This window comes from Triplophysa rosa, linkage group LG9, assembly GCF_024868665.1.
Source record: "Triplophysa rosa linkage group LG9, Trosa_1v2, whole genome shotgun sequence".
Classification (NCBI taxonomy): Eukaryota; Metazoa; Chordata; class Actinopteri; order Cypriniformes; family Nemacheilidae; genus Triplophysa; species Triplophysa rosa.
The window spans coordinates 6,122,975-6,150,059 of NC_079898.1; the positions used below are offsets into that span (position 1 = coordinate 6,122,975).

The following is a 27,085-nucleotide window of genomic DNA, read 5'->3' on the forward strand; positions in this document are numbered from 1 at the left end:
TTATAATTCAAATAGACTTCTGTTACGCTGCCTATGAAGCCTGTCTCTCTACAGGGTTTTTCCTGGCTCAAAATGAGGCGGAGGTGGTGCCATCCTGATCTTGTACACACACACGAAGGCCTACCGTAATTTTAAGTGGCTTAACCAAAGTGACTTTGAGTTTGACATATTAAAGTTCTAATAAAATTAGATAAAAATGACAATTATTAAGTTGTATAAAACATTACTTTTATTCAACCAAACAGAAATGTTTTTTTTAATCAAATAAAGCTTTTTTTTATCATTTTCAGCTAACTTTTCAGCCCACAATAGCCAACTGAATGAACCAGTCTTTCTAAATGAGCAAAACTCATTCACATCTTGCATTCTCTGTGGTTCACTTTAAATGATTCAAGGATCTCTTATATTCGCTAGTGACTGAAAAGTTCAATAGTTTAAATGAATCGGAGTAATTCGTGTGCGAGTCGTTCTGAACGCAATGTGCGTTCATACTGGCGAGCTCGCTGTGTACAGTATACGCTGATTCAACGATCCAACTGCACTGCTAAAGACATTACAATGATGTGCGTCATGTTAATTTAAGAAATTTCAAGAAATTAAACGTACCTGGATGCAAAACAAACAGCCGTGAAACACAGCCAGCTCTTGTTCTGCAACTCTTTTTGTGCTGATAACGAAACAGCGCCTCCACTGTGGCGTAATGCCGCAAGTGCAGTTACAAATGACAGTCTGTTAAATGCACGCAGCATTTCTTGTGAAGACTCACAACATAATTTTGGCGAGAGCCTGAGGCAGCACGACATTTGACGGAGGCGGCCGCCTCCAATTTCTCTATGCAGGAAAAACCCTGTCTCTCAGCTGCCTTTGTGTACAAATGCTATCTTTGAACATTGCTTCGAACATTTCTTTGAAAAGCCCCATTTTTTCTTTTCAACTTTTTCTTGTCAAAAAAGAAGTCAAGTGTGAACACGGCTTAGTGAAGAATCATGTTCTCCTACAGACAGGTGCCACTGTCATGTGAAATTCAAGCTCTTGTTACAATTTTAACCTCCTTTGAACCCTTGACATGATATGATGATATGATATTATACTTAATTGTAAGACGAGTCTGAAATTTGCCTTGATGACAAAACCATATTTGCACAAGTCGACATCTGCAGAAACATTAGACCTACACATAACAATCTTAACAGGATATTACCATACAGTAACAACATGTACCAATACCTTCACACCATCACAAATATTTCCATCACAGTGACATCTTAAACCTTTGTTCAACTCTGATATTGCTTGGTATACAAATGAGTGTTTAAGCCTCAGTTTGTTGAACCTGGGAACTCTGTATATTTAGACATTGCATTGGCTAAAGGAACGTTTTGGCTTTTCTAAATCCATTAAATCCACTGGGGCAGTGATTCAGTAAAGCAGTTGTTGTATGTTTAGAGATGATGCTGACCTGAAGACAGACAGTCAGTCACAGTCAGAGGTGAAGCTGATGGGAGAGATTTGATCAGTGGCCATGGATAACTAAAAGAAATGCTGATGGTAGTAAATTTGTGAAAGCATACACACTTTAAGTTCCTTTTTGCACCAGTATGCAGTATATATTGTTTTAAATAGCTCATTTGAATAATTTACATGATGAACTTGATAACGCACATCAATAAGGTTACACATTTTTTTATGAATTACACAACTCTGCGAATTACACAAGTACATATTCTTATAGAAAGAACTTTTGCTGGTCCTGTAATGTCATTTCTGTAGACAGATCATTGAAGTTTGAAGTTTACAGAATTCTCTTGGTGTGTCCTTTGAGTAAGCGCCTAGAACAACATTACTGTCGACCAATCGTTTTCTTTTTAGTTTAGATGTAGATTTAATGTCAAGGCTGTGATTGGTTGGGGAAATCACCTTGTGCTGTGCTTTTCTGTAAGGCATTAAATTCAGATTTGCCATTAGCACAAGCGCTGTCAGGAAGACCATGTAAAGAAAAATGGACACTATTACAGCACTGGTTATTAGAAAAAGCCCTCTTAAATAAGCACTTTGGGGCATATTTTTACTGGAATCGCACATTCACTGTTCTGGCATATCTTTCTTTTTTAATAAGGAACTCTTATCTTCTTTTGTTGAAGTCTAAATAACGGTATAGTGGAGGTGACCGGCTGTGAATACATACTGCCCACCTCAGCACTCCTGAGATTTATCCTGAGACCTTCATATTCTAACACGATCTCATGGCATTTCAAAACTTTTCACAACAAAGCAAATACGATATATGCACACGGGACGATGACGTACTTCCGCTAAAATCGCTGCCAGCTAGGTCACTTCCGCTCTCATAGCGCTAAGGGCATTTTCACAAAGTGATAACGATGTGTTTAGTAAGAAAACGTTCAAATTTCGGTGAACCGACATGACATACGGGATAGACTCAAAGGGCCCTATTTTCATGATCTAAACACATGGTTTAAAGCGCACGGCACAGGCGCACTCGGGGCGTGTCCGAATCCACTTTTTCTAATTTAACGACGGGAAAACGGTCGGCGCGCTCGGGCGCGTGGTCTTAACGGGTTGCCCAGATTCTCTTCATGAGTAAGGGGTGTTTTGTGGGCCAAACATGCAGTAAACCAATCAGAGTCTCATCTCCCATTCCCTTTAAGAGCCAGTTGCGCTCGCGCCATGGCGGATTCGCCATTTACACGGCGGAATTCTCCAGGAAGGAAACGCGTCTGCTCGTGCGAAAAGTTAAAGCGCGCAAGCAGACCGTCTACAGTACAAGCCGGATTTTTATCTTTGTCCACAATAATAATATTTTACATTGTAATCCATTTATTTGTAATATTTGGCATTATTGTGTGCTGCTGCGCGTCCCTCTGTGTGTAATAAGCAGAATGTACGAGCGCTGTGCACCCGCCTATAGGCACATATTCCTAATGCACTCTTCAGGTAACTAAAAAAAATATTGCGCCATTGATTTTAGACCAGGTTTGAGTTGGTCTATGGGGCAGTCTATTTTCAGTTCCTCAAAATAGCAACGAGCCAACTGAGCACACCTCTTTTTTAGACCGCACAAATGAGCGCAAATGAATTTGCTATTTAAACAACGTGGCGCAGGACGGGAAAATGAGAACTGCATCGGGTGGAAACTAGCAAAAACACTTGCGCCGGGTGTTCAATAGGGCCCATACTGTAGACTCACGTTGTTGATCGTAATCGTATATGCATCCTGAAGCGAAACGCCATTGTTCCCTATGGTGCTGGATGTAACAGAGCTGGCATAGATTTTAGTGGAAGGACGTCGTCGCTCCGTGTGCATATACCCCATTGGTGGCAGATTTACATGACATGTACTGTACATGTACATTTACATTTATGCATTTGGCAGACGCTTTTATCCAACGTGACTTACATTGCATTGTACTATACATTTGTTATACATGTGCAATCCCTGGGTTCAAACCCATGACCTTGGCGTTGCTAGTGCCATGCTCTAACCACTGAGCCACAGGAAAACATGAATATTTACGATTGCATTCATATGTTTTTGCTTCTCCTCAGTGATGGTTGTGTTTAGTGAAGGGCATAGGGATGGTCCTTCATACTTGCTTTTTCTGTATGATTTACATTGTTTGAAATAATACCAAATCGACACCTTATGAAAACTTTCTCTGTGAAATCATGTAGTGTCTGTCTCTCTAGTCAGTCTCCCCTCATCTGTCATTCTACCTGGCTTATATATAGTGTGTTATTTTTTGCCTTTAAAAACTTTATTGCTAAAGCTCAAAGTTTATTGATTTGATTCTGAGAAAACACGCATACTGAGAAAATGTACCTTGAATGCACTTTTAGTCACTTTGGATAAAAGCATCTGCAGAATATGAATGATCTTTTTTCTCCATAACGCAATAGTTAAACTTGACAAATGGCCTCTTCTTTTACATGTCAAGGAAATTCCAACAAAAAAACACTTGCATGTCAAGATTTATAATGATAAAAACACATTTTAAAAGTGACCCATGCTACTCATGCGCTATTATGCGGCAAGTATTTTAGCATTGTATGCTTTAAAATGAATAACAAACGTTTGGAGACCACACAAAGATGAAAAAGAGTACTCTCTCAGAATTTGTGTATTGGACTGCAGACATAAAGTGAGTACAGCAAAAACTGAGTAGAAAATGGCATGAGTTGGATGCCAATTCATGGGCTCTCCACCTAACCGAACGCCTTTATTAGAGTTCACTGGCTCGTTGAGCTTGAATAAAGAGTTCTTCTGTATTCTCCTCTGGGTGACACGTCCAAAAACAAATAATAGTGAATAAATAATTGTTTTCTGTAGGAGCTTTTGAATAACTTGTGGTAGGCTATATGAGGTGTGCAATAACATGGGAATTTTCATAAATTCATCACAAAGCGCTGCTGTGGTTTAAAGAATACCACTGACTGTTGTGTAGATGTGTTGTGTCATTCATTTGTAGTATCATTCATTGTAAGAACACAGTATCTTCACTGTCATTTAGAAAAATTTAGGCTTTTATTTCTGCATTTGTGGATGGGATGGCAGGACACACACAGCTTGCTACAGAGGCGTGTGATGGCAGTTAAATAACTTTAAAGAGTCTGGCTTCCCTTTAGGGAGAACGAGAAGGGACGTGAACATAAAATGTATTATTCATCTAGCTGCGAGGAAAGCTGATCCATAATTCAACCTTGTTTCAGCAGCAGAATTAGAGAGATACGCTCGGCTCAAAAGCAGTTTGGGTCGGGTGGAGTGGAAAGTGAGAGTCAGGCCCGGCTCTTTGTCTCTTATCTCTTTGCTGGTGCTATCTGATTGTCCAAACAAGGCAGACGGTGTGTATTTTGGGGAAAATGTCTCCAATTTCATTTTTATAACCTCATTCTTAGTATATGAAAAGTATTGGTTTTAATTTTCTTAATGTATTTAAATTATGCTATGACCATTAGCATGACGCTACCAGTAAGCTGTTTTTGAATTTCATACTCTGAACCCACATACCAGCTCGTTTAAGAATCTAGTTAGGGGTCAACGCGCCGTTCAATCACTTAGAAACTAAAGAGGAAAGTATAGAGACAATCTGACCCCGGATCAGACACAGATTCCATTCGGCTTAATTCAACCCACTGACCCTTAATATTAAACTCAGCCCTCTGTTGTAACACAAGATTAATGTTGGAACGACTGGATGCTCAGTGATTCTGGCATTTATTTGGGCACTCTCTAAAATGGAAATGAGTGTGTAATAGCTGATATTAATCACTTGAACACATCAGTAATGGCCTAGTTCCTGTAAGGACGTCTAAATGCTAAAGTCACTAGTGAGATGCATGCACAAATAGGCCTGTTTATGTGTGATAAAAGCTCTGATTCAAAACTTTACGCAGGACGTCATTGAAGACATCATAAATTCTAACCTAAGGCAAATGTTCTGTTTTCATCTTTATTTTGACAGAATTTCAAGGCAGCATGAAATGTTTTTCTGTTGTGCAGCTGTCAATCCCATAATGCATTGTGACTGGCTCGATAAATAAATTCATCCAGGGTGGTGTGAGAAAAAAGTCAATTATGAATGTCATTAAATGTTAGATTGTTAGTAACCTTCTCTCTCTCTCTCTCTCTCTCTCTCTCTCTCCTCACAGACCTTGGTCTGGATCAGTTTGTGGTGAAACGCTATGATGGAAAGGTAAGCAGTGAGATGTGGGCGAGTGAGTGGGAATGAATCTTTACTTTGCCATTGTGCAGCTCGATAGAATGACGCAGGATGGAGCCATTTGTTTTTATTCAGTCATCATGAAGTCTCTCTCCACAGAAACTCATCCACTTTAGATTCTTCTGAGCTCATTTTAAGACGTTCTCTCTTTTACAGTTCACCAGGAAAACTCTCTGCGCTCTTAAACCGTTTTGCAAATACCCTCATCAGGGACAGATGTCCTTATGTGTTGTGTATTGTCTGTCATGTGCCAACTTTTGCTTTGCGGTATCATCTCTGCTCTTTGTTATCATCTCTCTTAAAATACTCCCCCGCCGGGGGTATCTTTAAACATGTCTGTCCTTGCTTCACTAAACTTTTCTTTTTCAATTTAAAATATGTGGCTTTTTAAATTTCTGCCGATATTTACAGCCAATATTTATGTTTTTTGTGATTAAAGGGATACTTCACCCACTCTCTCATAATTTACTCACCTTTGAGTTGTTCCAAATCTGTATAAATGTCTTTCTTCTGATGAACACAGAGAAAGATATTTGCAAGATTGCTTATAACCAGACAGATTTTGCCCCCATTGACTCCCATAGTAGGAATAATTACTTTATCTTTTTTTTGTTCTGTTGAACACAAAAGAAGATATTTTGAAGAATGTAGGACAGCAAACAGCTCTGGGGCAATTTTGACAACCATTGTATTTTCTCCTACAATGATAGTCAATGGGGGGAAAAATCTGTCCGGTTATAAGCATTCTTCCAAATATCTTTCTCTGTGTTCATCAGAACAAAGAAATTTATACAGATTTGGAACAACTGGAAGGTGAGTAAATGATGACAGATTTTCTGCCGGGATGTTTCAAATGATCCTTGTGCATGTAAAGTACAGGTGAACCTTGAACATATGGCTGATCTTTGTACTGGGTTTGTCACCTAATCTGTGTTTGTGCTGTTTCCACACACTTTATGGGACTATTTGTTAGCACATTAATAGTAATGAGTTGGTTGAACACACTGTTAATCAGCCTCTGGTCAGATGCTGAAACACTCTTCAGTTTCTCAGTGTTAAAATCCAACAGCTAATCGAACCAGGTGAAAAAGATGTTGGTGGTTTAATACATTCAGGGTTGGACACTTGCTCCAAAATAACGCCAAATGACACCCCTAGTGGCACCAAACGGAACTGCAAAAATGAATTGTTTCCAACAAGTCCTGCCCCAGTGCCATTGGTTCAGCCAGAAGTGGGATCCTGGCGATAAATGTACTTTAATTGACTGAAATATTGGAATATAATTTGCTGCTTGCTGAAAAAAAAACGTTTTATATGTAAAGAGGCTTTTTGCCTACTTCCCCATTAGTCACCCTACAGTGCCTGTCTGAATGTAGCACTACTGTGCATCCTAGGGTTGGGCGGTATGATGGTATACACCTTTGCGTCAAATGTCAGTCGCAACGGGTTTTCAGTATAATGCGGTATGTACATTTGTGGGCGTGGCTAACTCACGTGCATCGCTTTGCATTTTAGACCAAGTGAGACGCTTCACGTGATGAAAAACCACACAAATCGAGTGCACAGATAACTATATCCTGATCTTATTTTTACACAATATCTGTGGTACTGTGATTTTTATTATTACCATAAAATTACTCGTACCCTGAAACAGATTTTTAATCATACCGCCCAACCCTTACCACATCCTTTCGGTGTTATTTTCCCATTAAATTTCTTAAATTTTCCTTCTAGTTTATTTACATTTCTCTGTTTGTTTTCTCTGGAGGTTCTCAGCCAGAAGGATGCGGAATACATTTCTATATTTCTTCGTTTCCATTCCATCTGAGCTTGCTCTTGGATTACTCTACAGTATACTGTCTCCCGGCAGGACTGTTGGGACCATCTTAACCTTCTTCCTTGTCGCCATTAGCCACTGAAGTCTAGATTTTATGATATAATTCCAGGAAGAGTATTTTTAGCACACAAGCGCGCTATGCTAATAAACACTGGTGTGTAATTGTTTTGTGTTGTGAGAGTGTGAACACACCAGCACTTTTAACCTTCGTGTTTATCATACATCAACAGTAATTTGCAGGTCATCGCAGCTGGTGCTTTGCAAGTGTGATTTTCACAGCTAAATCTGGTTGTGTGTGAGAGAAGGAAGTGTGTGCGCTCACTTCAGTCCACTTTTAATGTGCACGGGTGTTTTACACATCTCATGTTTTCTGCTGTTTGACAGTCAGTGTCGGGGAAGCTCATTTAAAATGTGTCAAGAGAAATTTAAATTCAAATTTTTTAACACAATTTTTCATCGTGGCATATTTTCATAACAATTTGGCACGTTTTCCACCAAAAACATGTTTACTGTAATGTTCGCAGACTGTTTACTTTTCATTATTCTCAGTGGTGGGTTTTATTAGATTATCATTACTGTAATAAAGTATGTGAATGAATTACAGTAAAAATACTGCAATGCATAGTTTGTTTGAATCCGAGTAAATTAAATGCAAAGATGTTAATAAGAGTTTTGGCTGCTCACTGAGGGGTTGTAAGGAACTATTTGGCGAGTTAATTAAAACTTTTTTTGTGTAATGCTGCTTTGAAACAATGTGTATCATTAAAAAGTAGAATTACATTAAATTAAAGGCATAGTTCTCCCCCTCACCCTCAGATTGTTCCAAACCTATAAAAATGTCTTTGTTCTTCTAAACACAAAGGAATATATTTGGAAAAATGTCAGTAGTCAAACAGATCTCATCCCCCATTGACTCCATAGTATTTATTTTCCCTACTCTGGCAGTAAATGGGGCATAAGATCTGTTTAGTTACTGACATTCTTCCAAATATCTTCCTTTGTGTTCAGCAGAACAAAAGACATTTATATAGGCTTGGAACAATCTGAGGGTGAGTAAATGATGACAGAATTTTCATTTTTGGGTGAACTGTCCCTTTAAGTTAGAATTACATTAAATTAAAGCTACTTTAATATGGTGCATAAATGCTTTGTATTGGTAAGAATATGTACTTTTTCCCCATTGAAATAATGAGAATTGGGGATGATTCTTAAAAATATATTATAAATAATAGCTTTTCTTACTGTATGTCTAAGGGGATGTTAAAATTAATATAACATATTAATATTAAAATAGTGACACTTTTTTAAAACACCTTACACTTTTGTCAGGTAGGTTGAGTTCCCCAGCTCTGATATGAATGTTGAATTCATATTTGTATGGAAATGTATAAATTGTATATCAATGTTCCATCTTTTCTATGTCTCACTTAACACACAAATTCATTATTCCTCCAGGTCTCAAGATGTCCTACATTGTTGTTTGCATTTTTTAGGGATGTGATACCATCGTGTCGTTGTGTTGACTGTTATTAATATGTGCTCTCGGCTCTTTCATGCGTCCCATCTAACCAATGACACCCGTCATTCTCTTTTCTGCCATCTCTTTACCTCTCCATCCCCCCTTGGAACCCTCTCCCCCTTTCTGTGCGCCCCTCCCTCTCCGCAGGACTTCTGGCAGGTATGGGGCGTGTGCCAAGCTGCATGGGTCTACGTATGCGTGTACAAGCGTGATTTAGCTTCTTTAGCTACTGAAAACTTCTCTAGACCTCTCCTCTGTCCTCTTCTCCTGCGCTCTCAATCTTCTTGAGTTGTCAGAGTGAAAATCCGCCGGAGTTCCCGAGCGCGGAGCTCTGGCCAAACAATGCATTAAATGGCTCTAAATTTCATTAAAAATCACTGGATGGGTAATAAAACTTGCGAGCACGGCCAGATGAGCGGAAGAGAACTTGAGATCAGCAGAAAAGAGATTTGAATAGAGGAAAAGTGAAACCGCATTCTTACTGACGGTGCATTTTCACGGCGATCATAGCAGAGAAGCTGATAGTGTTTGTACTGCTAGAGAGAATATCGTGCTGGATCAGATGTCTCGGTGCCAGACGTGGCATCGGTGTCGAACCAGGCATTCCCTTTTTAACGAATACCTTCTCGGGTTCATTCGTGGGGTGTGTTCATTTTGCGGATGACTGACATGCTTGAACGTGTCTTAAAGCTGCTGTGTAATTTTCTGCACCAATAGCAAGACCAAATAAAACTGTGAGAACAATGACAGACAGGTTTTCCCCCAGTCTGCCATTGTTCATTACAAAACAAATAGACCCGCACTAAACTCGCCCTATTGGTTGAAACAACAGTGCTGTTATAAGTTTTAATAGCACCAAAATGTTGCTTTTCAGGTAAATCGACCTATGACTGTCGTATTTGTAGTTAACAAATGACACTCATCACCTTTAGGGCTAGGGTAAACAGTGGTAAGTGGGCGGTATTGATCTTCACTCAATGGTTAAACAAGGCACACCCCAACACACACTGCATGATCCGTGAGGCTAGAGCCGGTGCGTTCAGGCATACAGTATATGCATACTCAACGAAACACCGCTTGTACAAGACGTTTCTTGTGCACGTTACTTCATATTAATCTAAATCGATCTAGACGATTCTGCCCACGCGCTCTTTATTACCAGCACCTGGGTCTAATGTTTGCACATGTGCAGTAGGGCTTGTTTTGTACAGTGTGGAGGAAAGCCAGCTGTCGTCTCTCCCCGTTGAATTATTGAGCATCGAGATTCTCCTTTTGTTTGTCCTACAGATAAAGCAAGAGCGCCTGTTCATCTGTGCATGCATGTGAAAATGCTTATGTACATGAATAATGCAGCACAGTCAGGGGATCAGAGCAGTCATCCATCGGTACATGTTTGCTTAATACTGTAGACACACAGAATGTAATGTCATTTGCATGAACCGTGTTTACACTTAATTGGTGGATACAGGCTGCTAATTACCAATGTATTTAAGACACAACAATAGACATGACAAGAGCTTGAGGCAATGAACAATTGCAGACTCGATCACAGCCTTGTTTTCATTCAGGTCAAATGAAATATGGCATAGACCCTAACTGAGGTCTACAGACTAGCCTAATTGGAATTAATATCAAATTCTATCATCATTTGTTCACCATCATGTTATTCCTAACCTGTATGACACCAACGAAGATATTTTGAAGAACGTCGCTAACCGAACGACATCGGACCCCATTGACTTCCATTGTATGAACACAAAACCACTGAGACGAAATATATTCTGTTGTGTTCCACAGAAGAGTCATATGCAGGTTTTGAACTGCATGAGAGTAAATAAATGACGAAAGATTCTTTATTTTTGAGGAAACTATCCCGGTGTGCCCCAAAACATTGACAAAATTCCCATCTAGAAGATATAATCATTCAAAACGTACAGTCTCTCACTTCCGCCAATACAAATCAACAATTTTTATGACATCATTTTGCACTTCAGCTTCTCATTAGATTCCATACTGTGGGGTAAAATAAACGCTATGGCTATTTTAGAAAGGGGAGGAGCCACTCAGTATACTCCGTCCTCATTGGACGTTACATGAATGCGTATGCGTTTCAGTGGGCCTTTAAAATGCCCAGATCAGTTTGGAAGCGCACTGTTTGCTGCACAATGACATGCACATATACCTGGTGCGATAACGATGAGTTTTTTTATCTCTGGCAACTCAAAAAGATGAATGTTCCTTCTGTCTCTCTCTTTCTCTCTGTTGGAAGTAGAGACCCGTGCCTGCGCTTTAGATCTCTGTGCATGCCCTGTGCTGCATGCCTGCGACTGACTGGCTGCAGGACAGGCTGCTAGTGGGACGGGATAGAGTTGGCGCCCCCTGCCTGTGCAAGGTGACAACAAAATTTGCCCTTGACCTAGGAACACGTGCACCGTTTCTTTGAATCTCGGCTCACTGGCCCTGCATGAACAAGCACACAGCATGAGTTGACTAACTTTGGAAGAAAGTTTATGATTGTTTATGATATAAATTCCTGCGGGTGCTTCTAGGTGCTGTACTGTGATGTCATTGTAATCATGTGATCATGATGAATGGGTGGGAGGGAGGGAGGGGGTGGAGTTTGATATGTGTGTGATGCTGATGGTACTGCGTCCATTGAAACCAGTTTGACGTCCTGTGGATGACCTTATCGTGACCTTTCAGTTTTAGCAGGTGCCTTTATTGGAAAATCTAGAAGTGTCGTGTTGTGTAGAGACCTCAAAATTGGAAGTCTTTATATTTTTTTGACCAAATTTAGTTTAGAGCCATATGTCCATCTCTAAATAATCAGCAAGCACATTAACAATGATATAATGTGAGACACAGAAACACAATACACGCACAAACAACAAAGCGTATGTGTGAACGTGTTTATTTGACATTTGTAATGCTAGCTTGAATGCGTGTAGTCTGTGTGCACAGTGGCTTTCTCTAAAGTCCCACAGGAGTGTTGTCCAATACGGAGCTTTGTTTGGCTTTGTTTATTGGGTTGTAGCTGACATTTAATATTTGCATATGGTTTGTTTTGTATGGGAAATATTTTCTTATTCACCAGCTGTGTGTGTTTATGAAAAACAACCCTTCAGATCCTCCCTCTTGCTATCTCTTTTTCTTTCTTTTTTTGAGGCACGTACAGTGATATATTATCGCTCATGTGGTTGTATTGTTGGTAGTGGGCGTTGACCCACTACTGAACATTTGAAAATTTGATCACAAATGGGATGTGTAGCCGATATATGTAAGATGGCGTGCCATTTGACAAGAAATCTTTCTTGCCGTTAGTTACTGATATTCTGAAAAGGAAAGTGTTTGTATATAAATTGCAGTCGTGTGCAATGCATCATATGATGAACAAGATGAATCATTACCAGTAAATAGATCAAACTCACTTATAGTGTCTAACACGGTTAAAAAATTCATCACAGGATCATTAAAGCTGCAGTCTGTAACTTTTGCCTCTTTACCGCCATCTCTGTTGAAGTCAGGTCGACATTTCCTGCAAAATCATTACATTTACATTTATGTGTTTGGCAGATGCTTTTATCCAAGCGACTTGCATTGCATTATGCTATACATTTGTATCAAAATCATAACTCAAATTATTAATTATTATTATAAGTTTACTGTTGTGAATCGAGTAGGACAAGGAAACAGATTTTTTTTGTACTTGCTCAAAACTAATTTCAAAACTCCAATTAACATATATTAATGAATATCCAAGATAAATTAACTTTAATGGTACAGTTTGTAGAATCCGCCGCTAGAGGGCGCACATTCAAAACAGATATGTTAAAAACAACAACAACGGCGTAGCTTGATGACGCAGTGAAGGAGCGTGGAATAATGGGAACTGTCGTCTTCAACTCCACCGCTAATAATCAGTCAGACGTGAATGAGAAATCTTGTTTATGGATGATGTAAAGTAATAAAGTTTTACAAATGTTGCGTTTGATGACGTGATTTTATTTCATTAAAATGAATTAGACGCATTAGATGTAATTCATAAAATGAATGGATTACTATTTAGTCAGATGATCTAAAAACTATTACTGCTTGTTTAGTAAATATATACATTAGGGCTGTGTATTGGCAAGTGCCTCCCGATACGATACATATCACGATAGATGGGTCACGATACAATATATTGCTATGTATTTCGATACGATACACATTTGCGATATATTGCAATACTTTAAATAGAAAATGTAAAAAGTAGAGCTAGAAATACAACATGCTGTGCACCACCGAGGGTTTCTGTAAGGATAAGTGTGAAAACATCTCTAACCTCTGCAGAGTGGACATGATGTGCGATGCATGGACCTTTAGATCAGAGGTTTGGGTTCTCAAACTGTGGATTGCGTCCCTCAAGTGGGTAGCACAGGGAAATAAGGTGGGTCACGTGGCTGTTGTGGTGCATTACAGTTAAAATAATGAACATGGGCAGTGTAAAACCCCTGCTTCATCTGTGCTGTAAATGCGCTGGTGTCACATCCGTGAAAGCACAATAAATGTCATTGTTACTTTTCTTAATAAACTTTTTGTCTAATGCACTGCAGTAGCCAAGTGACTTGTGTCATGACTTGCGAATCCTACAAATAGCATTTTTTTATATAACTCATTACTCCATTACTTATTTTGAAAACCAAAGCACACCCACACATCAGCTCTGAGAGCTCAAAGCATTCTTATATTTTTCGCCATGCTTGCTTCCACTTACTTTTGGCCGTATGTATATGACATGATTTATAAAAAAATATCGATAGTAGAGGTATCACTCTCGATACACTATCGAAAAAAAAAATATTGCGATAGTTACCTGTATCGATATTTTTGCACAGCCCTAATATACATGATGTGCTAAATTAAGAAAAAGACATTCAAACAATAAGACTAACCTTGTTGATCGATACAATAATCATAAGTTTAAAGTCAGTAAAGGAATCTAACCAGTTGCTCACCTGTCTAGTAATACACATGCAAGATCAGCGTCTCTGTCTAGTTAAAATTTGTCGCGTAGCGCTCTCCATTTAGGAAATGCCACACCGATATTGATCCTAGTTTGATCTCTCTCGACTATATCTTCTTGTCCCAAACTCTTTTTGGGTCATTTGGTTTACCCGTATGTCTTTGTTAACAGTACCGTCTGCAAACGGTAAAGAATAATTTTGCTCCATAACGACTGCGCAAAACAATATAGTTGCTTAATAGACGCTACAAACTAATACTTTCACATTTGTCTATGAGACTGTGTTGTCATGGTTTCTACGGCAGTAAAGGCGTCTCTGGCGGAAACCGAGGGTAACGCCAGAGACTGTGTTATTAGGGAGATGCAAGGTCTGAAGAAAGCGAATCATGTGAGGCACCTCAGCCAATCATATAACAGCCTCTAGTCTCCTTTCCTGCATTCCGCTGAAGGTTGTGGGCTTTCCATCTAGTGTCTCTGATAACGTGGATATGACACCATTGACAGGCGACTGCCAGACACGGTCCGTAAAATGGCGCTTTTCTCATGATTTACAAATAGTTGGAAACATTTGAGATATTGTAAGTACTCAACTGAACAAAATATACAGCACTGGTCTAGAGGTTTTAGGATATTTTACTGCAAAAAATGTTACATATTATACCTTTAAACACTAACAAGCTGTCTTTTCTGGAAACACATCAAATAAGTTAATTTCAAAATGTACTCTCCAAATTCAGTCAAGCATGCTGAACTGAAAATCGTGTTGAATTAACGTGTTTAAATTAAGTTCATTTAACTCAAAAACAAGAATAAGTCACAGGAATTCCACATGTTTAGGTTAGTACAATGTTTTTATAAAATCAGGTTTACGTTATTTTATGTATTTATTTAGTTCTAGCATTCAGGCATCTAAGATTCTCTGTTGTAAGGACACCCAGTTTTTCACGCTCAGGTTAGGAACACCCATTCAGACTTGACTGCTTGGTCTGAACCAGAGTTTGATTCCAACCACCTTCCCCTGCCCCAAGATACATTGCAAGGGATGCGAAGAACATGAGCTGCACTCCAGATGCAATTTATTTGAGACAAGCATCTATCAGAGATGCATTATACTGTTATAAGTGTGGCCGAGAGCATGGCACAATTATACATCATTTGTCACAGTTCGATCATCTCTCGCCATTGTGATTGGTGCCCTGCAGTCTGACCCCTAACTGGAGCGGTGGCACGGTACTGAACAGCACTGGCACTGTGTAATGATGCCCTGAAAGAGAGCCCTCAGGGATGCCACACTGAGTGGGTTGCCAGATCTGCATCCTGAAGATATGACAGCACATTGCAGGACAGTTTTTCACACTGTCTGTAGGGCCTAAGTTACTGCGAGACCTGCAGGAACATGTAGAGTCATTGTAGAGCCCAGTGTGTCTGACTTCGCTCTCCCTGTCACAGTCTTTAAAGGAACAGTTCACCCAAAAATAAATTCTACTCATCCTCTGCCATTTCAAACCTGTATGACTTTCTTTCTTCTGCAGAACACAAAAGAAAGATATTTTGAAGAAAGTTGGTAACCAAACAACATTGGCCCACATTGACTTTATGGACACAAAAACACAGAGACATTTCTACAAAATATCTTCTTTTGTGCTCCACTGAAGAAAAAGGCATATACAGGTTTTGAATGACATGAGGATGAATAAATGATGACAAGATTTTGGTCGATGGCAGTTTGGGTGAACTTTCCCTACCTGTAGGCGCTTTCCGACCGGATAAGTTCAGGAACAACCTTCCGGAAAGTGTCATCCGTGAACTAAGTTTTCCCTCAGGCCATTTCCACTTTCGCATTCGCACCGGCAAAAGGAACTATTTAGGGACGTAAGCCGGTCGACAGCAACGTCATATAAGCATGGGAATTCATTCAAAGCGAGCATCACGATAGATGGCTAGCAGCTAGCCGCAAGTGTACATCGGTTGTACACTTGTTATTATGATGCATCATGGGATTGAATGAGTGCACTCAATAATGTCCACTATGAATTCGGACACCACTAAAAATGGAAATAGTGCATTATATAAGGGTATAGGGGGCTATTTCGGAAACAGCCCCTGCCTCGGAAAAGGAGCTAAAGTGTTCCTCCAAAAAGGTTCCCCTGAACTAAAATTACGGCTGGTTCCTGCGGTGCGAACACAGCAAAAAGCTTCCTGGTAATAGTTGCGGAACTACGAAATCGTTCCTGCGGCCCGAAAGCCGCTAATTTCTGCAACTAGGCCATATCGCTTTGATAGAATTTGCACAGTTGATGTGCATCAATAAATGAACATTGATTAAAAACATTTCTCAAGATGAAATATTTATTATGACTGATTTGACCTGCACACCACCGAGTGATGCACGCAGAGGGGCACTGTTTTTAGGATTTAGGATGTTAGGATTTGTTTTTGTTCAGGAGCTGTAAGAGAGTGTTAATGTCAGCATTGTTTTATATGTGGAAAGGATTGAGGTCTTTCGATTAAAATAAGAGCTTATTGATTTAGTTTAGTCAGCCTGCTGTTTTATTTCAACCATTACTCCTGATCTGAGACTTCTATAAATATTAGGCTAACTACATTAAAACTTCAGTTGTGCGATGCAAAACTATTTAGTAGTGCTAAATTGTAAATTAGTGGCCCTTTACTTTAAAACTTGACTGAATTGTAATCCTGAAGGTGTGGAAAACCACTTTCACATCGGCTTGTCAAAATCAAACCTCAAACATGCACATATAGATGCACCAGCTTCATTTGATTCAGATGCTCTGTTGTCATCGCTCAGAAAATAAGTGAAATGTATGTGTGCTGGGCTTCGTTTTCTTACAGCATTGTTTAAACAGTGTTTGTTCGGCCAGATTACAATCTGAAGGAGTTCTGAGACTTGGGACTTGTTCGCTTTCTTTACACTGCACACCTTATCTGAGCCCTGGCATTAATGGAGCAGAACTGCTGATAATTTGTAATCAGGTTGTTAACTTACAACACTGCAGATCAGGCTGTGCTACACACACACACATTACAAAACACGTGGAGCAAAGGTCTGGTGCCATATCTGAAGCATGAAACCCCCTGTGTTTCAGGAAACAGGCACCTGTGAAGAGATTCCCACAGAGACAGATCTTATTACCTTAATGCCGCAAAAGGTCTCCTAAAGCAGGACTTAATAGGAAGAAGCAGAAGGTGAAATTAATCAGAAAATCAAAAATAATCCTGTGTACATAATGAACATGTTATTGTTAAAGGTAAAGAATCCAGTTTCTGCACGAGTGGCACCAAAGAGAAATGCAATAGATTGCTTTCAGCCACGTTTAAACACACTTCCGCATTGGCACCATTAATGCATAGATTGCAAACTTCTCCTTTAATTGGTACGTGTATAAAAATAATAAGAACTGGAAATAGAAATTTGTGTTTACTTCGCTCAAATAGCACCAGGGCTGGACTAGGACCAAAAAGGAGCCCTGGACTTCTTTGCCAAGAGGCCCGTCGGTTTCGTCTGTGCGCAATTTCGTTCTGGGTTTTCCGGCTCCTTCGCAACTAGGTTCAATCTGCAATTACGTTCCGAGCCGTACGCGACTGCGTTTTGCGATTCTAGCTCTTAATGTTAAACAGGGTTGTACCAACACCTACTATGTTGGACTACTATGTCAACTGGATACCGGTGCTTATTTACAATATTAGCATATTTTGTATTATTAGCACAATAACATCAGTTATTAATATCACAATTATAGTCAGTATTTTGGATCTATATTGTTTGACTTGTCGGTGAGCAGTCTTTGAGCTCAGTCTGATGTACTAAGCGGCCTGTTATACTCGACCGGGTCTGTCTTTACTAGCTGCAGGCTTTCCTTCCGTTCACATTTATCCTCTCTCCATAGGCCTACTGCCTAACGCTTATTGGCAGACAAGGAGGCTTGTTACCTGTCTGTGCTTTCTCTCTCCATCTTTTTCACACACATGGACAGCTCTGAAGATTATTATTATTCATCTTTAGAGGAGCTGAACTAGAACAGAAATGATGGATAATATCAGAACCTCCTTTAAAAGAAGGTTAATGCAGCGTCCAAATCTCTCAGCTACATTCCACTCCAACAAAACCATTTTTCAGAAGCTCAGAAAGTCATTTGTGTGTCCATATTGACAACATACAGTCACATTATATCATTCACTGTAAAAAAAATGTAATTTTTGCAGATTTTTCACTTATAATGTTTAAAAAAGTTAATTTGAGAACATTTTTATTTTATTATAGAAAATTATAGAAACATTTATATTTTATTTACAGATTTTTCACATAGTTTTTTTTAAATGCGGTTAAAAAACCCGTCAAATTACAGAAAAAAACAGGGAAAACATGTCATTGTACAGGAAAACTTATTTTTCCGGTATATGCTATCCCAGCTGCCAGAAAATTTCTGTTTTTTAATGGGATTTTTTACACTCTTTTTGAAATACGGTCAAAAAACGTCAAATTACAGAAAACACCGCAAATTTACAAGAAAAGTAGAGGAAAACCGTGTAATGTATTTTGGAAAAATTTCCTTTTTCTACGGCATTTTTTTTTACAGTGCAGCATGCTGAACAGTTATGTGTATCAAACACTTAAAATTAGGGCTGGGCAAAAAAAAAAGTTTTTTCAAATGCGGTCGATTCGATATCGATTCTCAAAAGCCGCGAATCGATTTTCTTTCTTTCACATTTCCACAAACACGGAACATTTATTAACGGGAATGTCATTGCTACTACTTTCCACTAGATGTCACTTTTCTTTTTACAACGGGTGGATGTTACAACAGGGAGCGTATCGTTCATTCACTGCTTCATTAACATGGCGGATGCAGGTGTTTCGTCGAATTTAACATCACCTTCACATAAAACTCTTTACAGCTAATTTTGCGACATTTTGTTGTTATACTGTCTCTTAAATGTAAAATAACCTGATCCTGTTTGATCGAGGTATGCGACTGTTCTGTTTCAATATACCCAAGTGTGTTTACAGTTTTAATATTCAGGTTTGTGGCTCTACATTTCATTTTTTAATTCACCATTGTAATCTTATGTTTACTGATCTTTTTTTAGAAATATCTATAGGATTTGTATTAAATCTGTAATCATTGACTCGAATCGAGAGCTTGTTAATCGGAATCGAATCGAATCGGAACATCCGAATTGATACCCAGCCCTGCTTCAAAACAGATTTCAGGTTTATGTCAATGTGAGACTCTTGGTTCTCCAGCTACAGATTTGAAGAACTCATCAGTAGATCAGAACTGACTGACTCTAGTGTTTTTTTTCACATCTCTTTCTTTCTTCTGCACCACCCACCTTCTTTGGTTCTGTTTTGCAGAGGCTGTTCACCTCGCAGGCTTCGCTCTGTCTGTGCCCTCGGTGTCTCCACAGAGAGAGTTTAGCGTGGAGTTAATGCGTAGTGTGCTGCACGCTCTATCTGACTGTTAATGTTGCTGTTGGGCGTTCAGATCTGAGACGGCGTCTCCTGAGTGTCTCTGGAAGGTGACGGCAGGGACATAGTGAGCCTGGAGCTTATTAGCCCTTCACCGCTCCTCCTCACACACACTGCTGCCTGAACCTATTCCCACTACTACCAGTTTCAAAGCCAGTACAAAAATAATGTTCACTTTGTCCCAGACACACAAAACCCTTTACACACTGAGAGAAGAGCAGCAATGCTAGATTTGTACATTTTTGATGTGCATGGCCTTTCCAGAGTCGATGCTGGGCGGTTGTGGGTGGCTGCCAGGGTGTTGCTGTGCGGCTGCTAAGGTTTCATAAATGGTTTCATTTAACACATTGCTATACAGTTGGAAAGGATTTGCTATGCTAGGTCAGAGCAAGGTTGTTGCTAGGGTGTTTACTGGGTGTTTCACACCGCCCCATCCCAGAGTCTCTATGATATTCTAGTCTGTATAGATATCAGTCTGGTAAGTTAAAGGAACAGTTCACCAAAAATGAAAGTTCTGTCTTCATTTACTCACCTTCGAGTTGTTCCAAATCTGTGTAAATTTCTTTGTTACACAGAGAAAGATATTTGGAAGAATGCTTGTAACCAAACAGCTATTGGCCACCATTGACTGCCATAGTAGGAAAAATTACTTTATAATTTTTTTTATGTTCTGTTGAACACAAAAGAAGATATTTTGAAGAACGTAGGAAAGCAAACAGTCCTGGGACACTATTGACTACCATTGTCATTTTTCCCACCATGGTAAAAAAGTGAATATTTTGAATGTGTTTAAGATCGTGTTAGACTTTGAACATGTAAAACAATGCTAATGGTGGTAAATTACACGTGCAGTAGGATTGTATGCAAGTAAATTATGGATTCAAATTAATTTGGGGGTGAACTATATGTTTAAGTATTGGGGCTGACCTGTTTCAGAAACTTTCAAAATCAAGTTTGTGTAGCTAGAGGCATGTATGTACTGTCATGTAGAGCAGTGTTTCCCAACCCTGGTCCTCGGGGCACACCTTCCAGAATGTTTTAGATCTCTCCCTATATGAAACACCTGATTCAACTCATCAATCAGGTGTTTCATATAGGGAGAGATCTAAAACATTCTGGTAGGTGTGCCCCGAGGACCAGGGTTGGGAAACACTGATGTAGAGTATATTTGAGACGTAATATAGTATATAGTATGTGCAAAAATGATAATTAGGGATGTAACGATTCACCGCGAGCCAGCTGAAAATTGATTATATATGATGATTCAACTCGGTTGAAATGTTATCTGAATCGCAATACATGTTTTGAACAGCAGGGGTCGCTGTGATTATTACAAATTCGGAAAATGGATATGCTGATATTTCTTAAAGTCCCCGTGAACCGGAAGTTGCGATCGTTTTCACTTCTGTATTTTGACGCATTTCCGAGTGAAATGGAATTTAGAATGAGAAAAATAGTGGCCGTGGCTTTCGACTGTCTCTGCGATTTGATTGGACGTATAAAAACAAGACGTTTTATTTTGAAATGGAACTGGCAGCAGACTGACAGTTGAAGGGGAGGAGTTTACGCATGCTCCGCCCAAGCCGTCTAACATACGTCATTTAAGATGGATAGTCATTACAGGGCGGAAGTGCATTTTCAGATTTTAACTGAAGATTATGAGGGCACATGATTTTTAAAAAGAGAATGACCCACATTGATAAACTATTTACAATAAATGCTGCAATATTTCATGAGAAAATAAGAATTGTAATTTTTTATTTCACTGGGACTTTAAATGTAAAAAAATCTTAGTTTGTTTATATTAAAGCGACTTTTGTATTGTTCCTTTTTTATTTGATTTGGAATTTGTTTTAAATTTGCAGTTTAGTTTTGTTATTTCACATAATAGATATTTTTATTTGACATACATTTTTGCATGTTGAGATGCAGAACTGGATGAATGTCATCACAGTGGTGTGTTTGTGTGTTGTGTTCAGTCGGCCTGATGTACTGCGTGATGGTCAGGTTGTTTTAACCCATTCTTTCTTCCCCTTCACACACTGATGGGATCCCCTCAGACTGAGGTAACACAATATATGAGCAGACACCGAACCCTAGCATGCTACATACTGTATATGTGTGCGTGTCTCTATTCCCACAAGTGATAGTGTTGATTCTGTGGCACCTGTTCTTCAGTCGCTGTCTTTCTACATCACAACACGGGTCAACTGTGTTCACGTTCTCATTGATACTTGTATAATGTGAACCAGTTTATTGCAGAAGTATGCAATACAGGGTGATGTTGTGATTTGTAAGGTGACATTCGAGCAGTTGTTTGTTGTTTAGTATAGACTGTGTATGGCTGTGTAGGTTTTGAAATACAGCCGTAAAAAGAGTGCTGTTTAGTAATAATGACGTTGCGTTATAATAACATAGTCTTCATGTCCTTTGCTCTTGTCTTGTCTCTTGTTTGAGTATGCAACATTGCATGATTGTATGTGTCCGTGTTAGCATGCTAGTGCGTCTATCTTCTGCTCTGTTCAGACTCTATGGAGCTGCACTGTAACAGAATGCTCCACCTAGTGGTCAAGAGAAGCACTGCTGACTCTCTGTATCTGTGTTTCTGTGTGCGCACCTGCAGAAGATCTCTCAGGACCGGGAGAAGTTTGCTGATGAGGACAGTATCTTCTACACGCTGGGGGAATGTGGACTCATCTCATTCTCGGACTACATCTTCCTCACCACCGTCCTCTCCAGTGAGTGTGTCTCATTGGTTACTAATGTACTTATATCCCATTCACAGATGTATTTGGCACCAGTGTTGGGCAAGTTACTCTGAAAAAGTAATGAATTACTAGTTACTAATTACATATTCAATAGTGTAATTAGATTACTTTACAAATTACTCTCTCCAACAAGTATTTAATTACTTATTACTAATTACTTTCTATATCCTACATCAACCTTGATTTGTTAAAGGGGTCATATGGCGGAAGTACGTGTTTTTCTGTGTTTTTGGTGTGTTATCAGTTGCCCATGCATGTATTAGACACGTAAAATTGCACAAATGAAAGTGTGAGAACAAAAGATGCATTCTATCTAAAAGCGAATGCTCACCCAGACTTGCCTGAAACGCCACACCCCAGCGAATCTACGTAACTTCGTAACATGATTTGACTAAGACCGCCCAAATCTACACGCAGTTAAGGTGGGCGTAATTGTAAATCTCATTGTATCGTCTGTCAGTACAATTGCTTTGGAACCTGATGTTCCGAATATGGTAAGAGGCGTTACATTTCCGTGAAATGCTTGCAGTATTTGACCAATCACTACGCACTGGTGAACTGGCCAATCATAGCACACCTCGCTTTTCAGAGCGATGAGCTTTGTAAAAAATCAGCGCATTTCAGAGAGGCGGGGCAAAGAGGAGATACAAACATGCACGGTATGTGTATTTTTTTACTTTAAATGGTGTATACACATTGCATTACATCTAAAACAAACAGTAATATTCGTTTTAGCCATGCAATATGACTCCTTTAAGTGATTCAAAGAAAGACATGAAACGGCTCTTTTCATTCATTCAAATAAATAATATAAAACTACATAAAGTAGTATTCTTAACTGACCAAAGTATTACAAATGTGAGAATTATACATTAAAGCACGGATTTTAAAGTTAGACTTTGAATTTTGATGTCCATTCCTTGCACACACACACATATATTACACTGAGTATTTAGTTTAATTACATCAGAAGTAACTAATTAAATTACAGAAAAAATTAGAGTAATCCCTTACTTTACTTTTTCAAGGGGAAAGTAATTAAATTACAGTAACTAATTACTTAGTAACTAGTTACACCCAACACTGTTTGGCACCCATACAGAATGTATTATATATAAATAGCTCATAAATGCTAGCAATATTTCCTCACAAATTGACAGTGTTTTTACTGTAGTAACTCTAATGTTTTAATACGATGTTTTGGAAAGAAATTAGCTGATCTTCACTTATTGATGTACTATGTCAAATAAGTCATGACATCATATGGTTTTACACTAACTCATCTAAATAACTGAAGAACCTTTTAATAAGTTACATTTTAAGTTACATACTTAACTCAGTTTCTTATCATTCTTAATCAACAGTTTCACTTAAATGTTATCGCAACGGGATTGGTTTTAAATGTAATTGTATTAGTAGTGATATTGAAATCATAGTTTGAAGAGAGGAGAATGGCAGATTTCAGCTGTGAATATTATGGTCTTAGTCTAAACTGTGGTTTAATACACAAGCGTTCCGTTTCATAAAAACATGAAAGCAAGTGTATTGCTTTTTTGAAAACCAAGTCCAGCTGTTATGTTGTCATACCTGTGGGTTGCTGATAAGAGTGATCCTGCTCTGTCCTCCTGCAGCTCCTCAGAGGAACTTTGAAATCGCCTTCAAGATGTTTGACTTGAATGGAGACGGAGAGGTCGACCTCGAGGAGTTTGAGCAAGTAGGTGAACACAAAGACCTTCAAAGACACCTTTTAAGCTCCTGTGGAGAAGAAAGGGTAACCTTGTGGGAATTTTTAGGATGCTTGTTGTAAACTGAAATTTTAAAAAGTAATAAAAAGATGTAAAAGTGGTCAGATGACACAATTTGCCCCATGTTAAGGGTAGATTGTGTCATTTCAAGAGGTAAACTGATAGGATTATGGAATACTTGAAAGGTTTTAATTGAAAATATAAACAAATGAAAGATTATTCCAAAATTGTATTTTCTTCTCATATTATTTGCACATTAATTTAATGCGGTGATTTTTACTTGATAATATTTGTAATTTTATGTTTTGCATTTGGAGGCAATGATTATCATATACTCTATGTGTGCATTTTGCAAATGTGTATTATCATCTGTATTTTTTCAGTTTGCCTCCTGGGCTACATTTACCTTTTGTTTCCAAAGTCATTGAACATCCGTTACCTGTTTAAAGTCTTTCACAAAGCATTATGGGTACATGCACTGTTTAACAGAGATGATACCACAGTCACATCTAAGAGAATATGTTACTCTGAAACCATCAGTAAACACTTTTCAGCTCTACAGAACATGATCAGTTTTATTAAATCACTACGGGACTTACGGTCATTTTTATTAAGACTTTTTGTATACTACAAAAATCTTGTCAGTTCCTACAAATCCATTAATTCATGAATTATATTACTTTGGAGAAAATTTGTTTTTTAAGTGATCAATCCATTAGTCTAAAGAAAAAAATGTCAAAAATGTGACTCTGGATCACAAAAGTAGCACAGGAATATTTGTGGCAATAGCCAACAAAACATTTAAAATATTATTGATTTTCTTTTATGCCAAAAATCATTAGCATTTTGTAAATGTTCTACCGCCAATTTATCAAACATTTATTTTTGTGATTAATAAGCTATGCTAAGGACTTCATTTGGACAACTTTAAAGGTGATTTTCTCAGTATTTATATTTTTTTGCACCCTCAGATTACACAGTTTTGAATAGTTGTGTCTCAGCCAAATATTGTCCTTATCCTAACAATTTATCCAGCTTTCAGATGATGTAAAAATCTCAATTTTGAAAAATTGATCGTTATCCAGGCTCACATAAAAGAACATATATGAGGCTTGCTGATCATTTTTCACATTCTCCGATTTATGCCATTTTACAGAAAAACTGTGCCAGTTGCCATGACACCCCATGATGTCACATGCTAACTGTAAAAATTGAGAAAAAAACGTTGGTACCAGTGAACTTTTGTGTACACAACACAAGGTGTCTGAACCATTTTTAAAATGTTCTTTAAATGTGAAGTCTTTTTTCACCAAAAACAGTATTTAGACGTCAGCGAGCATCAGTGACCTGAAGCTTGTGTGTCTTGTACAGTCATAGATTTGAAATAGTTGTGCTTAGATTTTAAATGCATCAGAATGGTTTGATGTTGAAATGCTTCATTAAACATCAGGATATCTACAGTCAGTGATTTATTGATGCTTATCTTTAGCTGGCGTCCAAGAACCCCTCATAAATCACTGCTTAACAACACACTACCCTTATTCCCAGAGAACCGGAGGAGCTAAACGTCCTTGATGTTTTTAGACAGTGACCCTGTTCCTGCTGAACCCGTCCTCCATCCCTCGACACCTGGACATTAAGACATTTACCTTTATAGACCTCCTACGGTTTCTCTCAGAGCCTTTCTTTTTTCTCTTGTGTCACTCTCAACATGTTTATGGCGAAGAAATATGAAAACCTGAAGTCTCGGTTCTTTTATATTGATTTTAACTTTTGTCTTATCATCATTTTAAAGAGGAAAGAATGACACTTTTAAAGGATTTTTAGTGTTAATGAACTACAAATGTAAGGAATTACAAATTACTCTTGGTGTTTTTCCAGGTTCAGAGCATCATTCGTTCTCAGACCAGTATGGGAATGAGGCACAGAGATCGCTCGACCACAGGAAACACTCTGAAAACCGGCGGCTGCAGTTCGGCTCTCACCACCTACTTCTTTGGAGCCGATCTAAAGGGCAAACTCACCATCAGCAGTTTCCTGGAGTTTCAGAGGAAATTACAGCACGACGTGCTTAAACTCGAGGTACGGCGCAGACAGCCGAGTGGAGAAAGAGAGGAAAGATGGAGAAGTGTAGACGATGTATCTGAAAGGAAAGAACGATAATTGAAGTTAAGAGTTCCCTCGGTCTCAAGGGAAGCCCAGCATTATTTACTTGTGCAGCCACATTCCACACAGAATTTTTTGTGCTTTCCTGGAAATAACAGCACATGAATCCTTGTTTAGTGTTGAGTGGGGTTGAGCCATGAGGAGAATGAATGAAACCTTATTGAACAGCAATGCGGCTGTGCCACCATGCTACTTTTATATCGTCTCTGTCAGGCTTAAAGTCCCAGTGAAATTAAAAATTACAATTCTTATTTTTTCATGAAATATTGCAGCATTTATTGTAAATAGTTTATCCATGTGGGTCATTTTCTTTTTACAATTCATGTGCCTTCACAATCTTCAGTTAAAATCTGAAAATGCACTTCCGTCCTGTAATGACTATCCATCTGAAATGGCGCATGTTAGACGGCTTGGGCAGAGCATCTTTTAACTCCTCCCCTTCAACTGTCAGTCTGCTCCCAGTTCCATTTCATAATGCAACGGCTGTTTTTATGCAACCAATCAAATCGCAGAGAAAAAAAACAAGCCACGCCCACTATTTTTCTCACATTTCATTCGAAAATGCTTCAAAATACGGAAGTAAAAATGATCGCAACGTCCGGTTCACGGGGACTTTAAACCTCGCATCTCCATATTTTATGATTTTTATTTGTATATATTATCATATGATATGGTGCATTCATGATTTTGTGGTGATCTGTCCCTTTAAATGAATCTAATAGCATCATGCTGATGCATTTTATGGAAAAAGCTCTTCGACTTTCGCTGTCAGCTACTTTAAATCTGCTAAAGCCATAATGACCTAGCAGTGCCATA

The 27,085-nt window shown here is 38.7% G+C and overlaps 1 protein-coding gene across 1 annotated transcript in view; it reads left to right on the top strand.

The window, feature by feature from the left end:
* micu1 (mitochondrial calcium uptake 1) overlaps positions 1–27,085 on the top strand; it is a 57,308-nt gene that overhangs the window by 24,029 nt on the left and 6,194 nt on the right. Inside the window, exons 5-8 of the mRNA XM_057342089.1 lie at positions 5,668–5,711; positions 22,214–22,328; positions 23,990–24,072; positions 25,985–26,185. Of these exons, the coding sequence (XP_057198072.1) occupies positions 5,668–5,711; positions 22,214–22,328; positions 23,990–24,072; positions 25,985–26,185 (443 nt within the window). The remainder of the gene's footprint in view (positions 1–5,667; positions 5,712–22,213; positions 22,329–23,989; positions 24,073–25,984; positions 26,186–27,085) is intronic.